Source organism: Eumetopias jubatus, unplaced genomic scaffold (assembly GCF_037043125.1).
Source record: "Eumetopias jubatus isolate StellerSeaLion01/CBP00866 unplaced genomic scaffold, mEumJub1_p1.0 scaffold_13, whole genome shotgun sequence".
Classification (NCBI taxonomy): Eukaryota; Metazoa; Chordata; class Mammalia; order Carnivora; family Otariidae; genus Eumetopias; species Eumetopias jubatus.
This window is the reverse complement of record NW_028274819.1, coordinates 56,351,162-56,366,005: the sequence shown is the minus strand read 5'-3', so window position 1 is coordinate 56,366,005 and position 14,844 is coordinate 56,351,162. Positions and strand designations below refer to the sequence as shown.

The 14,844-nt window shown below is 47.4% G+C and overlaps 1 protein-coding gene and 1 pseudogene across 1 annotated transcript; both read left to right on the top strand.

Moving 5' to 3' along the window:
- The first annotated feature begins 7,230 nt into the window (after positions 1-7,230).
- On the top strand, positions 7,231-8,202 carry LOC114218813 (olfactory receptor 2AT4). Its single transcript, XM_028116079.2, has one exon. It carries the CDS (start codon positions 7,231-7,233, stop codon positions 8,200-8,202), a length of 972 nt encoding a protein of 323 aa, XP_027971880.1.
- Positions 8,203-12,060: 3,858 nt separating this feature from the next.
- Positions 12,061-13,025, top strand: LOC114218581 (olfactory receptor 2AT4-like; annotated as a pseudogene).
- Positions 13,026-14,844: the final 1,819 nt, after the last annotated feature.

Below are 14,844 nucleotides of genomic sequence, written 5' to 3'. Positions count from 1 at the left end.
ATTGCTTAAGCTATTTTACAATGGGATCTATTTATTACTTGTGAAATTTTAAAAATTGTATACAGATCAATGAAAGAGTGACAGAGTCAGAAACTGAGAGCTATGGAGCCAAAGGGAGGAATCTGACAGACTGAGGTCCAAACCGATCTATGATCCTGCTTGGGTCCTGCCTGAGGCTGGGGCACAGAGCCCCTCTCCTCACGTTCTTCCCACAGAACCTTTGCAAGTCCCTCATGGAATAGCTGAGGGAGTGTGTCCCAGGGGTACAACAGGGTTTTCCTATTTTGGTTTATCAAAATAACAGCTCTCACTTCCTGAATGTTCACCGTGCCCTAGACACAAGCTCAGCAACTAAACCTTCTCAGGAGCCTGTGGGATGGGCAGTGTTGTTATACCCTTTTCACAGGCAAGGACCTAAAGGCCCAGTGAGGCTAAGGGATTTGTCCAAGGTGACATCACTGGAAAGAACTGAGGTCTCCGCCATCGGTTGATGTGCTGCTAAACCGCTGAACTGGAACTGGCATCTTGGGTCCAAGCTTGGCCAGCAGCCACTCATGTGACCCTGGGCAAGTCACTTCCCTTCACTCGATCTTTTCCTCAGTGTCAAATAGTGGGGACAATCCTGGCTCTGCCTGTCCTCCCTGGCTGTTGTGGGGCCAAATGGGAAAACAAGAATCAAACTCTTCCGTTGGTGATAAAGTTCTGGGACCCAGGAGGGTTGTTAATGACGCTGTTTCCATTACCTGCAAAGCCCAGGGCCAAGTCCCCCACTCCACCCTAGGAAGTTGTTCCCAGCTGGCGGGCGTGGGGCCCCTTAGGGGAACCAACTTAAGGGAGAGGGCCCCAGCAGGCCCTGACTCCGGGGTTTAATGGGCTCTGGCCCAGCTCCTTCCTGGCTCTTCCCCCAGGGCCAAGTGCGGTGACTCTACAGAAGACACCAAGGTGGATCAGGCTTGCAGGTGAGCTGGGCCGGGGGTGGAGTTTTCCAGAAGTTGGCGAAGGCTGGAGTGAACGGACAGGTTCAGAGAGGCCGGGGATGTGTACAGCCATAGTGAGGGTCCCAGCGTGCACCCCCGCTCTATGTGGCCCTGGGCCAGACACCCTGACAGGACGGGCAGGGATGGGCAGTCACAGGCAAGAGGCTGATGCTTTTGTGAGAGAGTTTCTCACAGAGAGGCAAGGTCAATGACCATGAAAGAAATGGAAATATTTAGTGAGGCATCCGTAACACTATGAGTCACAGATGAGGGAGTTGCAGTTCAGAGGGAAAGTGGAAAGTGGTGAGGCCAGAATGGAAACGCAGGTCGTTCTAGCTCCAGTTAGTGAGCCCAGAGGCTATCCTGCACACGTATCCTGCTTCTTGGCTATGGGAACGGCACAGGATCGTTGAAGTATTGTGGGAGGTTGGTGTGGATTTAAGAGTTGTGGTGAAGCACGATGACACAGTGACCATAAGGACCGAGCACGCCACAGGGCCCTCACTCTCCCTCCTTAGAGCCTGGGGCCATGAGACGGCCATCCTGACCCCTCACTGGGCCAAACACAGAGGGCGTGCTCAAAAAGCCTAGCTGAGCCAGAGGAGACCATCTCTTCCAAAGCCGTCTTTTACAGGTGGGAAAACTGAGGCTCAGGGACCCAAAGTCACAGCCCTTGAGAGGCAGAACTGGTCCAGGAGCCAGCACTCTTGGTTGCCAGGCGGGACTCAGGCCTTTGCAGCAGCCTGGCTCCAGAACATCCTCTGCTCTCCCCCGCACCAGCTGTGGCCTTGGACGAACCCTCAGTTTCTCCTTTGTTCAAGGGGCATAACCACTCCCTGGCAGGCTTGGATGATGAAGGAGAGGATGTATGTAAAGTGCAGCAACCAATTGAACATTCTAGTGACTGGGTTTTCTGTCCTTTGTCCCCCACCAGCACTGTAACTCGTGGCTCATAGATCATCCTGACCAAGGAAGTTTCCCCTAACAATACCTTTGGTGTCCTTAAGCACTGAAAACACCCCTGTAATACATATTCAAAATAAACTCCCTTCATCTAAACCATAAAATAAATGTAAGGAAGTCCAGAAAGTTTCTGATTATTAGCCTGATGCTACATCAGTGCTTTTCAAACACATCAGATACTAAGTTTTTGCAAAAACATTTTCCAGTGCTCCGATCTAGCTGGTGTCTAAGCACGTGCTTTATCTGTTGCATAGATGCATTCTGACAAAACAGAAGTTTAGGGAAGGGAAGTGCCTCAGCGCCTTCGGGGTGAGCAAATAAATCTTACTAGTTGGTCTGTCCCGTGGCCCCAGGAGGGAGGGCAGCTAGGGCTTTTGCTGAGTGATCCCTGGCTTCAGGGGATAATCCAGCCCCGCTGATAGTCTAGTTCTGGTTCTGTCACCCACTTACTGTGTGACCTTGGGCAAACCACAGCCCATTTCTGAGCTGTGTGCCCTATCTGTGTAAGAAATGGTCAAACTAAAACTGTCTACTTGCTAATGACCCCTTCATGCTGACGGTATGATTCAGCAGCCACTCAAGGCCTATTGGGAAAGCTGCATTCTGGCTCCTGTCTCTGGAGCACCGAGCTCCCGGTGAGGGTGGTGGCTCACTCTGAAATAGAAATAATTAGACTCCATTACAGCCCTGCAGGTGCTCCAGTCTGGTGGAGCCACAGACATAGAAAGAGACAGAGACACCCCAATATGATCATAGTGATAACAAAGGAAAGCACAGAAACCCTGAAAGCCAGAAAAGAGGGCCCCGAGCCAGCCAAGACCAGCGAAGCTTCTTGGGAGAGGGAGCATTGAGTTGAGTTAGGCAGAAGGACAGGGCAAGAGCAAGGAGTTGCCATGTGCCTAGAGTGAGAAGGAATAAGGCTGCCAGAAGAGCCATCTTGGACGGCAGGCTAGGGGGTCATCTTCTACCTTGAAAAATCCTAATGAACACCACATGGGAGCCAGAAAACTGGGCTCAAGACCCACCCTGGCTATGAACTTCTCAAGGCTGACCTTGAGAAGACACTCTGTTTCTGGACTTCAGACGCCGCATTTGCCCTCTCCACCACCGTTGTTGGATAGAGGCAGGACAGAGGAGGGAGGTTAGAGGGGTACAAATCGGCTTGCTGCCTCTGAATTTTTGCACCTCAAACCCCAACTCAGCTTAACTCAGTGACCATCAGTCCCAAGTCAATTCCTCTGAGCTATAACAGCATGTAGGCAAATGCAGTTGGCACCAATTTGGGGTCTGAGGAAAACCTGGTGACTGGCTGAGGCAGTTTGAGTCTGGTGGTCTGGTTAGCTGAGAATTAACTCTTTTCAGTTGGGGTGTAGCAGTTTTGCTTTCCTGTCTGGATACTGTGGGCTGACCTTCAGAACATTTTTTTTCTTCCAAGGAAGCATTCACAATGGAGTGGTCTGTTCTATGTGTCTTTTGGAAATACATTTTACCAGCCTTCACTCCCTAATGAGAAACCAGGCCACCTACCACTCTAAAAAAACTAAAGAACAAACTGGAATTTCTTTTTTTTTTTTTTTCAAATTGAAATTTCTGATTGTGGCTGCCAATATCAGCTTAGAAATGGAGAAGAAAAAAGAAAAAACTGCCCCAATCTCTTCCCACACGAAAACTTCCAGATTGTCCAGGGAACATGATCTAGAGAGTGAGAGTCCTGGTCTAGGAGTCTGAGGCCTGGGTTTTCTGGTCCTCGCTCTGCAGCTGACTGGCCCTATGTGATCTTGGGCAAGTCCTTGGCCTTTTGGTCTATAAAGAAAAAAGCTGGCTGGACATTTTCAGGTTTGGTATTCTTATGATTCAATGACATGAGAGAGGTTTTAGCACAAGTCAGAGAAACAGGACAGTTCTGGAAAAATCAAGGAGGGAGTCGTTTTAGAAATGGTCAGGGTTGAAGAGGCAATGATATAAATGTGACCATGGACTTGCTCCTGTGTCGTTTATTCAGAGGGACATCCCAGTGTATGAAAGGAATCAATACGCCCAGTCGGTTGAAGGCCTCCAGTTCTGTGGGTGCTCGGAAGCACATATTTCCCCTTCCTTGACAAGGGGAGCCCCTGGGGTAGGGGCTTGTGCCTTAGGCACTATCACAAAAATACTGTGTTCGTCTCTGCAACAGTGGACCCCGAGACCCCTGAGTTTCCAGTATACTGTAGCACCTCCTTAGCTGGGGCTAGGGAAGTCTACAGGCTAGTGTTCATCAGGAACCCCTGCTCTGCAGCAGCAGCAACTGGGAGGGAGAGAACAAATCATATCACACAGAAATGCCTTCCAATCTCTGTCTCTGCCACTGGGTAGAATATGCCTTTAACTCTGACTAGCATCAGCAAGTGACTTCTCCAACAAAACGCATCCTCTGCCATTCCTTTCATTGTAGTAGGACAAAAAGCCATACACAGAGGCAAGATTTAATATATTCAGTTGTGTTTGTTTGTTTGCTTGCTTGTTTCATTAAAGTATAACTCGGGCATAATAATGCCTACAATATTAGATACAGATAGAGATCTAGCTATAAATATAGCTCTAGCTCTGGATTCAGACATCAAATACACAGATACAGATATTGATGTACATACAAATATAGATCTATAGGGACACCTGGGGGGCTCAGTCAGTTAAGCAGCTGTCTTTGGCTCAGGTCATGATCTCAGGGTCCTGGGATCGAGCCCCATGTTGGGCTCCCTGCTCAGCAGAGAGTCTGCTTCTCTCTCTGCCCCTCACCCCTGCTCGTGTTCTCTTTCTCCCTCTCTCAAATAAACAAATAAAATAAAAAAAAAAAAACCACAAATATAGGTATATAGATGTGGATAAATCAGCTAAAGATATAGCACATTTCCAGCAACCCAGAAGGCTCCCTTGTATCCAGTCCGGTCAAATCCCCCTACAAAATTTAGCTAATCAAGGCTTGAGATAGGTTCAGTTTCAGTTTTCCTAAGATTCAGTCTAACTTTGACTTGCTCTTGTTCTTAAGGTATGGCCTCCTGGGCTGTGGGTTTTTAGTGTGGCTGATCTCGATCTCCTTAGCCTGAGAGATTATAGATTTGCTTTTACCCTTTGGAGGTTTTGAACGTAAGTCTTTAGCAACCTTGCCACCTACCCCCTCAACACACACACACACACACACACACACACACACACACACACACACAGCTTCAGAAATTTTGAAAATATTTGAGGGTAAGACCATTCTGTATTTGAGGGAGGCTCTTTCCCTCTAATCTCTTAAGCATCATGAGATCTATCTTTTAGAAGTTTTTTTATTCTTTGAGAAGCCTTCAGTCCAGCTTCCCAACCTCTTTTGCATAGCCCCCAAATTCAGAAGCTGTCCCATGGGGAAAACTTGTTATGCATTTAGAGTGCCTTAAATTTCCAAAATGTTTTGCAAACCTTTTTTTTTATTATGTTTTGTTAATCACCATACATTACATCATTAGTTTTTGATGTAGTGTTCCATGATTCATTGTTTGCATATAGTACCCAGTCCTCCATTCAGTGCGTGCCCTCTTTAATACCCATCACCAGGCTAACCCATCCCCCCACCCCCTCCCCTCTAGAACCCTCAGTTTGTTTTTCAGAGTCCATCGTCTCTCATCGTTCGTCTCCCCCTCCGATTTACTCCCCTTCATTCTTCCCCTTCTGCTATCTTCTTCTTCTTTTTTTTAACATATAATGTATTATTTGCTTCAGAGGTACAGATCTGTGATTCAACAGTCTTGCACACTTCACAGTGCTCACCATAGCACATACCTTCCCCAATATTTATCACCCAGCCACCCCATCCCTCCCACCCCCCACCACTCCAGCAACCCTCACTTTGTTTCCTGAGATTAAGAATTCCTCATATCAGTTAGGTCATATGATACACGTCTTTCTCTGCTTGACTTATTTCGCTCAGCATAATACCCTCCAGTTCCATCCATGTCTTTGCAAATGGCAAGATTTCATTCTTTTTGATGGCTGCATAATATTCCATGGTATATATATATATATATATATATATATATATATATATATATATACCACATCTTCTTTATCCATTCATCTGTTGATGGACATCTTGGCTCTTTCCACAGTTTGGCTATTGTGGACATTGCTGCTATAAACATCGGGGTGCACATACCCCTTCGGATCCCTACATTTGTATCTTTGGGGTAAATACCCAGTAGTGCAATTGCTGGATCATAGGGTAGCTCTATTTTCAACTCTTTGAAGAACCTCCATACTGTTTTCCAGAGTGGCTGCACCAGCTTTGCAAACCCTTTTTGACTGCCAAAAAGCATTGCTGTTTTTTCCTTCCCTAATCTGTGTCCCTCTGCCTGGGCCAAGTCCAAGCCACACAATGGTCCCCAAATCAAATATTCCCAGAAAAGATAAGAGCTGGTGATTGGCAGTTGACTTTGGAGAGTACCCCCTCTCTGGAGTTCCAATTCATTTCATCCTCATTGCAGCCATATTTCTCCAATTTATTAAAAAATGTAATTTGTGTAATTTATCCAGGTTTTCCTAGTTGTTGCAGTACAAGTGTTGGGCTACCATGACCTATTACATCCCACACAGGAGTAGAAGTCCAGACATGTAGCTAAAGAGGTATATGGAAGAACCGCTACTCAAGGCATATGAGCAAGAAATAGGTTTAGTAAGTATGTGAGCAGCAGCAGGTCGCAGAAAGCCTTGGAGAAAGCAGCCCTTACAAGATGGTAGCAAGATGGTAGCAAGATGGTAGAACTTTGAGTGAGTGCAGAAGTAGAAACACAAGCTTTAGGACTTGATTTGAAAGAACTGACATCCCAAACTAGATAACATGGGACCTAAGATGAAGACCAGAAGAAATCTTTTGAAGCACTTTTCACAATTATAATTCAAGAATCAACTGTTAAGATCTGACTTTTCCAGTAAGATGTAAACTCTAAGATAAGAATTTTGCCTGCCTTCTTTCTTTCATCACTGTATCACATAAACACAGCATAATGACTTCCATTTGGTAGGTTACTATTAACTACTAATTAATATTTGACCAAAGAAGAAAGGTAGGAATTTTGGATTCACATGGTAGAAATCAATAAATACCATAACCTACAGTCAGTCTTATAGACTTGGCTGTAAATAATTGTGCTTGTATTAACTATAAACATTACAAAATCTCATTCCAGAATCCTTTGTTTCTATGGTTTTCAGATATCTTCAGTGTCCAGATGTTCCAGCTGCCTATCTCCCAGAAATCCAGCTCTGCCTCACTATGGGGGCCACAACCTGTAATGGATCAGTGGATGGATCACCAGTCTTCTACCTGGTGGGAATCCCCTCTCTGCCAGAGAGCTTCTTCCTCCCCGTGTTCTTTACTTTCCTCCTCCTCTACCTGCTCATCCTGCTGGGAAATGCCCTGATCCTGGTGGCTGTGGTGGCAGAGCCCAGCCTCCACAAGCCCATGTACTTCTTCCTGATCAACCTCTCCACTCTGGACATTCTCTTCACCACAACCACTGTCCCCAAGATGCTGTCCCTGTTCCTGCTTGGAGACCACTTCCTCAGCTTCCCTGCCTGCTTATTGCAAATGTACCTCTTCCAAAGCTTCACGTGTTCAGAAGCTTTCATCCTGGTGGTCATGGCCTATGACCGCTATGTGGCTATCTGCCGCCCCCTGCACTATCCTGTCCACATGACCCCACAGACCAATGCTGCCCTGGCAGCCTATGCCTGGTTTATCGCTCTCCTCTTGCCCATCCCCGCAGTGGTGAAGACCTCCCAGATGGCGTATAACAACATTGCTCATATCTACCATTGTTTCTGTGACCACCTGGCTCTGGTTCAGGCCTCCTGCTCTGACACCACGCCCCAGACCTTCATGGGCTTCTGCATCGCCATGGTGGTATCCTTCCTGCCCCTTCTTCTGGTGCTTCTCTCCTATGCCCACATCCTGGCTTCAGTGCTTCGCATCAGCTCCCGAGAAGGACGCTCAAAAGCCTTCTCCACCTGCGGCTCCCACCTCCTGGTGGTTGGCACCTACTATTCATCCATTGCCACAGCCTATGTGGCCTACAGGGCTGACCTGCCCCTCGACTTCCACATCATGGGCAATGTGGCATATGCTATCCTCACACCAATCCTCAACCCTCTCATCTACACGTTGAGAAACAAGGAAGTCAAGGCAGCCATCACCAAAATCACATATCTCAAGACCCAGTCTTGGATAAGAGCCCTTGAGCTTTAGATGCAGCTAATTCTGCACTCAGGACACAAAATAAAGGTGCCCAGGACAGATTAGGAGCTCAGTAAATATTGTTGAACAAATAAATTAATGAATATAGAATGGTAAAAGAGAATTCAACTGAGCAGATAGTTCCAACAGGCAAAGTCAGATAAAGATGATCCATCCATGGATTTCAGTCAGACTTCTCATTAAAATAAAGTATACACCACTGGCATAAAGTGCTGAGCTCTTGAGAGCTGTTAATGATGCTCTTCTCATTGTCAGCAAAGTCTAGGGACAAATTCTACCCTCCCCCATATATGTCCTAAGAAATGCCAGGGAGTTGATCTCTGAGGGATGGTGGGTGCAGTTCCCATAGGAGTACCATCTTGAAAGAAATTACCCTAGGAGACCTGCCTGAAAGGAAAGGGCTGAGGGTTTAGTGGGTCATGGCTCAGCACCGAGAAGGCCTTGCATGGAGATGCCATAGGAGACACCAGTGTGGACCAGGTTTAACAGGTGAGTAGGGCTAGGGAAACAGTGCCCCAAGACAGGCAGAGAATGCTGGGGTGGGGAAACAGGACAGAGTGGCCAGGACCTATAAACCAGGACCAGGGATCAGGAAGACAGATTGGGTGCACAAGATGATGGCAACCAAGATCCAGGCTGGCTGTGCATACACGGGCTGTGGGATCTTAGACCACATATCCTGGCAGATCTGGACAAGTTGCACCTCTGGGTGGGATTCACATCATCTTGGCCAAGCCTTTCCCCCAGCAAAGCAAGGCTTTGTCACTGGCAGACACACTAGCAAGCTCTGAGCCTTGTGGCCAGGCTCGCATGTAAGCGTTGTCTAAGCTAAGCATTATGTCTCTCCATAAGGATCACAACAACTCAGGAGGTCACCGATGACAGAAATGAGCCCCAGGAGGGGGAAGTGACTTGCCCAAGGTCACACCACTGAAAGTAGGAGCTGGGATTGGAATCAGGGCCTTTCTGACACACAAGCCACACACTTGACCACTAAGGTCCATATGACAAGATGAAGGGAGAGAATGTGGCTGGCAGCAGGGGCTCACTAGGCCAGATAGCCCTCACCCTCTCCCTTTGGGTGTGGACCATTGTGACATCCGATCTGTCAACCACAGAGGGGACCCTCAGAAAAGAGCTCATTGAATTGGACACCCCCCAGAGATCTTTTCTTCCAAAGCCCTCACTGTCCAGATGAGAAAACCAAGGCTCAGGGACCCAAAGTCACAGCTGGCGAGTGGCAGAGCTGGTCCAGGAGCCAGCACTCTTGGTTGCCAGGCGGGGCTCAGGCCTTCGCAGGAGCCTGGCTCCAGAACACCTTCTGCTCTCCCCCTCACCGGCCGTGGCCTTGGACGGACCCTCAGATTCTCGCTGGCTGAAGGGCGTAAGCACTCCCTGGCAGGCTTGGATGATGAGAGGGGGTGATAGATGTGAAGTAAGGCTTCAGGTTGTACATTCATGGACCAGTTCTTCTGTCTGGCTGTGTAACTGGCTGGTGGACAATCCAGACAGGGAGCACCCTTGCCGGTTATGGTGGCACGTTCTGTGCCCTGGGAAACAGCACCCTTCGGGCCTGAAGCACAGGACTGCATTGTTCACATGTGCTAGGTAATTCAGAGTAAAACAAGAACCCTAACCTGTAAATTAAGTGTAAGAAGATCCAGCCAAACTCGGATATTTCCTAGGATGGGACAGTTGGACGATGCTTTGAAATACCAAATGCGAAATTCTTTCAGAAATTTTTTCTGGTGCCCCTGCTTCACTGGTCAGCCAGCACATTGTGTGGTTGACTGTTGGATGGTCCATCGCCATGTGCACCTGTCCACGCAGGTGGACCCTTGGCCTTGACCCTTTGTGTTTCTGCCTCTCAGATGCCTCACTCTGCCTCACCTGGGACTGTCAGCCACATTGGCCTCTCTGAGGGCAGAAATGCCCTTGGTAGCACAGTTTGCATCCCCTCAGGTGTGAGAACATCCCAGTGGCCCAACATCTCAGGATGGGGTTCAGATACTAAGGGATAAGTCTCTCAATTTGGGACAGAGAACTTTCATTCTTTGGCTAGGTCCTTGGGTCTGACTTCTGGAACATTTCAAAGGAATTTTTGAATTGGCAGATACCACATCTTGTTTCAGCACTCACCAGATAGAGACTCAGATAAAAATGTGAAATATAGATTTGTCTGATGTTATCAACGAAAATAAAAACCAGAAAGGGAAATAGAAAACCTTGGTCCTAGTATTTTCTCCTGAAGTTTTCCCCTGGAAACTTGAACTTCTGGATCCTCTAGGAAACATAGCATAGAAGAAAGAGCCCTGTTTTGAGAAACAAAGACCTGAGTTCTAGTGGGGGCTCCTGCCTGTGGCACCTGGGAAAGCCCCTACCCTTTCTTTCTTTTCTTTTCTTTCTTTCTCTCTCTTTTTTTAAAAGATTTATTTATTTATTTGAGAGAGACAGAGAGAGGGGAGGGAGGGGAAGAGGGAGAGAATCTTCAAGCAGATTCCTTCCTGAGCATGGAGCCCAACATGGGGCTCAATCCCACGACCCTGAGATCACCACCAAGGGTCAGACACTTAATCGACTGAGTCGCTCAGGTGCCCCAAGCCTCTATGCTCACTGTCTCTCTGGCTTTTGGGGAGAAAGTTGTAGGACTTGAAAATAAGAACTTTTTTCCAGTTTTTACATTGCTGGTCTTCCACATAAGAGGTGTTGTGAGAAGAGAGAGAAATTGGAGGTGACTCCAGGAAAATCATGGAGTCACCAGGATCAATGAGACAGGAATACCAGTATCAACATGGATTTCTCAGGGCCCTTCATCCAAGGGACAAATCCAAAATGGAGGGTGAATCAGTATTTCCCTCAGCTCAAACCCCCCCAGATCTGTGGGTTGAAAACCCAGAATCCCTTCTGGTTCCTCTGGGAGGGGTTCTTTCACCTTTGAGCAGCTACTGTGAGCCAGTTTCTCTCTATGGTCAACGCCTCCCAGGTCACATGACAAGTTCTGCCCGCTGGGTGGGGGGCATGCAATGGGTAAACAGGAGCGTCTGCTGAGCTGTGGCAGCCAGTAGGAAGCTACGCCCGATGGAGTCACACAGATACTGTCTTGGATTCTTTGTTGCTGCCAATTGTGGGAGAATCCACTATCAGTTCTGACTCCAGTCAGGAATGATTCTTCCCATCAAGAGCATTTTCAGTGTCACTCCTTTCACTGTAACCTAACAAAGAGCTCCACACCCAGAGACAGGATCTGGAGTCCTCAGCTTAGGTGGAGACAGGCAGAACCAGTGTACCAGGCGGACAGGAGAGAAAGGAGCCATTCCCTAGTTAATAATTATGGTGGGAAGACAGTATGTTGCTATAAACCTTGGAGAAATCAGCCCTCCCTAGCAACTTGGTGACAAGGATATCACTTTTCTAAAAACTTAAAGCAAATGCCAAAAAGGAAAGGAGCTTAGGGGCATGGTTTAAGAGATCTGATATCCCTAGAAAAGATTATATGGGACATGGGAAAGAGGAACAGCAGAATTCTTCCATAACACTTAACACAACAGTAATTAAATAATTGTGATTCATTGCTTAATGTCTCTTTCTTCCACTAGAATGAGCTCCATGAAGTTAGGGACTGTCTCTGTCTTGTTCAACTGTCTACTATATACCCAGCATAGAACATATGGTTGCATATTGTAGATACTTTTTCCATACTTGATTATAAAAGAAAAGAGGGTTACCTTAATTATACAGTGACCATCACATAATTATCATTGCAGAATCACTGATTATTCTGATTTCCAGATGTGCTTGGCTCCCAGATGTTTCCACTACCTACTTCCTGGGCATCCAGATTAACCCACCATGGAGACCATAGCCTGTAATGGATCAGAGGACTCCTCAACCATCTTCTACCTGGTGGGCATTCCTTCTCTGCCCAAATCCCTCTTTCTTCCTATCTTCTTTGTCTTTCTCCTCCTCTACCTGCTCATCCTGCTGGGAAACGCCCTGATGCTGGTGGCTGTGGTTGCAGATCCCAGCCTCCACAAGCGCATGTACTTCTTCCTGATCAGTCTCTCGGCCCTGGACATCCTCTTCACCTGACCACCGTCCCCAAGATGCTGTCCCTCCTCTTGCTTGGGGACCGCTTCCTCCGCTTCCCCGCCTGCTTCCTGCAGAGGCACCACTTCCACAGCTTCTCCTGCTCAGAAGCCTTCGTCCTGGTGGCCGTGGCCTATGACCGCTGTGTGGCTATCTGCCGCCCCCTGCACTACCCTGTCCTCATGACCTCGCGCACCAGTGCCGCCCTGGCAGCCTGTGCCTGGCTCCCTGCCCTCCTCCTGCCCATCCCCGCAGTGGTGCAGACTTCCCACTTGGCCTTTGACAACACTGCTCACATCTCTCACTGCTTCTGTGACCACTTGGCTGGGGTCCAGGCCTCCTGCTCTGATACCACGCCCCAGACCTTCATGGGCTTCTGCATCGCCATGATGGTATCCTTCCTGCCCCTTCTCCTGGTGCTTCTCTCCTATGCCCACATCCTGGCTGCAGTGCTTCGCAGCAACTCCCAAGAAGGACGCTCAAAAACCTTCTCCACCTGCGGCTCCCACCTCCTGGTGGTTGGCACCTACTACTCATCCATTGCCACAGCCTATGTGGCCTACAGGGCTGACCTGCCCCTCGACTTTCACATCGTGGGCAATGTGGTGTATGCTGTCCTCACCCCTGTCCTCAACCCTCTCATCTACACGCCGAGGAGCAAGGATGTCAAAGCAGCCATCACCAGAATGGCATGTCTTCAGGACCCAAAGAATGCTGGGGAACCCTGACTCACAGGTGTAACTTGATCTACTCACAAATGCCAGTAACAATAGAAGGAAAAGTAGACAGTTCAGATAGCCAGATAGAACAATAAATCTCAAAATACAGTCCTAGGTGTTTCTCCTCCATTGTAATAAAATAGTGACATTCTTTCCTTAATTCACAGTTAAAACGTAAAGGATTTTTCTATTCAATTTTTAAGTTGTAAATCCCAAATCTCACAAGACTGTGAAGATAACTGTGATCACAGTTCCATTAGTTGAAAGAATTTTGAATCTCAGAGACTTCAAGTATTTGACAAGCAAGAAATTCAGTCTTTCCCCTTATGTCTCTTCTTCCCGTATTTCTAGATGTCCCCAGGATTGCCGACAGATGGTGTGAATCAGCCTTGCCCTTTTCTGCTGTGGTAGCAACTCAGAAGTCCCCTTCAAGGAAAAAGTCTGACACTGCTACCCTCTCAACCCTTGTTGCCTAAAAACTCACTGCCATGACAAATATTGTAACACCAGTCACACGGGAAATTTACCTCTGGTATCTAGACACTCCTGTCATAAAAGTCGAGCATGCTCTTCTTCTAGCTTCTGCTTAGCAAGGGGGGTTCTTTCCCAAACCTGTGTGGGCATCGAAGCCTTACAGTTCTTTTATTTCTCAGCCATTCCACAACAATAGGGAGCCAAGTAGAGAAGTTTCCCCGTATGGTTAATAGGCTGTGTCCACAACCTCTACTCTTTCTCGAAAGACGGTCCCATGTATTCCTCTTTCTGGCCTCAGCAGCCTGGCCAGGCTCCTTATTTCCTTCCCATACCGCCCCCCCCCCCCATGCCAGATTTTCTCTCGAAGACCTGCCTGACTTGTCCAGCTGGGGACATACACACCATACAGTGAAAGTGTCTGGGGGACCCAGGTGACAGATGTCTTTACCTCTGTCTCATCACAGATATTCGCATCCCAATTTCCAGGGTTCAAGTTTTTGCCACTCGTGATGCTAACTTTAACCGTTTTTCTGTTATATAAAACCCAAGGTAGCTGGGAATTCAACTGCTGATGCAGTTCAGCCAAGGGTATGATTTGTTCTTGGATTCCGTGTTTCAAAGTCTTGCCCATCGTATTATGGTCAGAAAGGGTTTCCTGAAACAGAATGATAGCAAGGCTCTCAGTCTCCTTGTTGACTGGCCCTGAGCGACTGGAATCGTGACTCATGTTCTTCTATTTAAATGGTATGCAATCTGCAGCACTTGCCTTCGTCCTGGAAATCGGTGTCTAGACCTCTATGGGACCACAATCCTCAAGGTCTAAAGAAGACAACTTAATAAGTTGCCTTGCCTCTGAGTTCCATAAGCTATTAGAATTTAACCTGGGAACGCGCGAGGGAATTTATTTATTTATTTATTTATTTATTTATTTATTTATTGTTCTTTACTCCACTACCACCCAATAAACAACTCCACGAGTATCACCATGTTACTACTGAAGTTCTGTCTTGTGCAACTTCTCTTCTGGTACCAGTTTCAGTTTCAGTTCAGGGCTGTGGTTTCCTGTGTGCCTGGCAGAGTCTCATGACATCTTTTCATCTTTAGTTCCTCTTCTAGAAGGAACATTGACTGAATCACAGCGGATTGCGGTGCTGCGGAATCCCAGGCTGGTTCCACCCCACTCACTGTGTCCCTGTGGCCCCTCCTAAACATTTTTCAGAAGCAGACATGAAATAATAGCAGCAACAACAATAACAATAATGTTTCCCGCCTGCAGCCTCACTTGCCACGACGCACAGTCTCTGTGTACTCCCAATTAAAACAATAATTTCAACTTTTGTGCATCATAGGACAC

What these genes read in the sequence shown, in the direction of transcription:
- LOC114218813 (XM_028116079.2), top strand. Translation starts at nt 7,231, where the DNA reads ATGGGGGCCACAACCTGTAATGGATCAGTGGATGGATCACCAGTCTTC.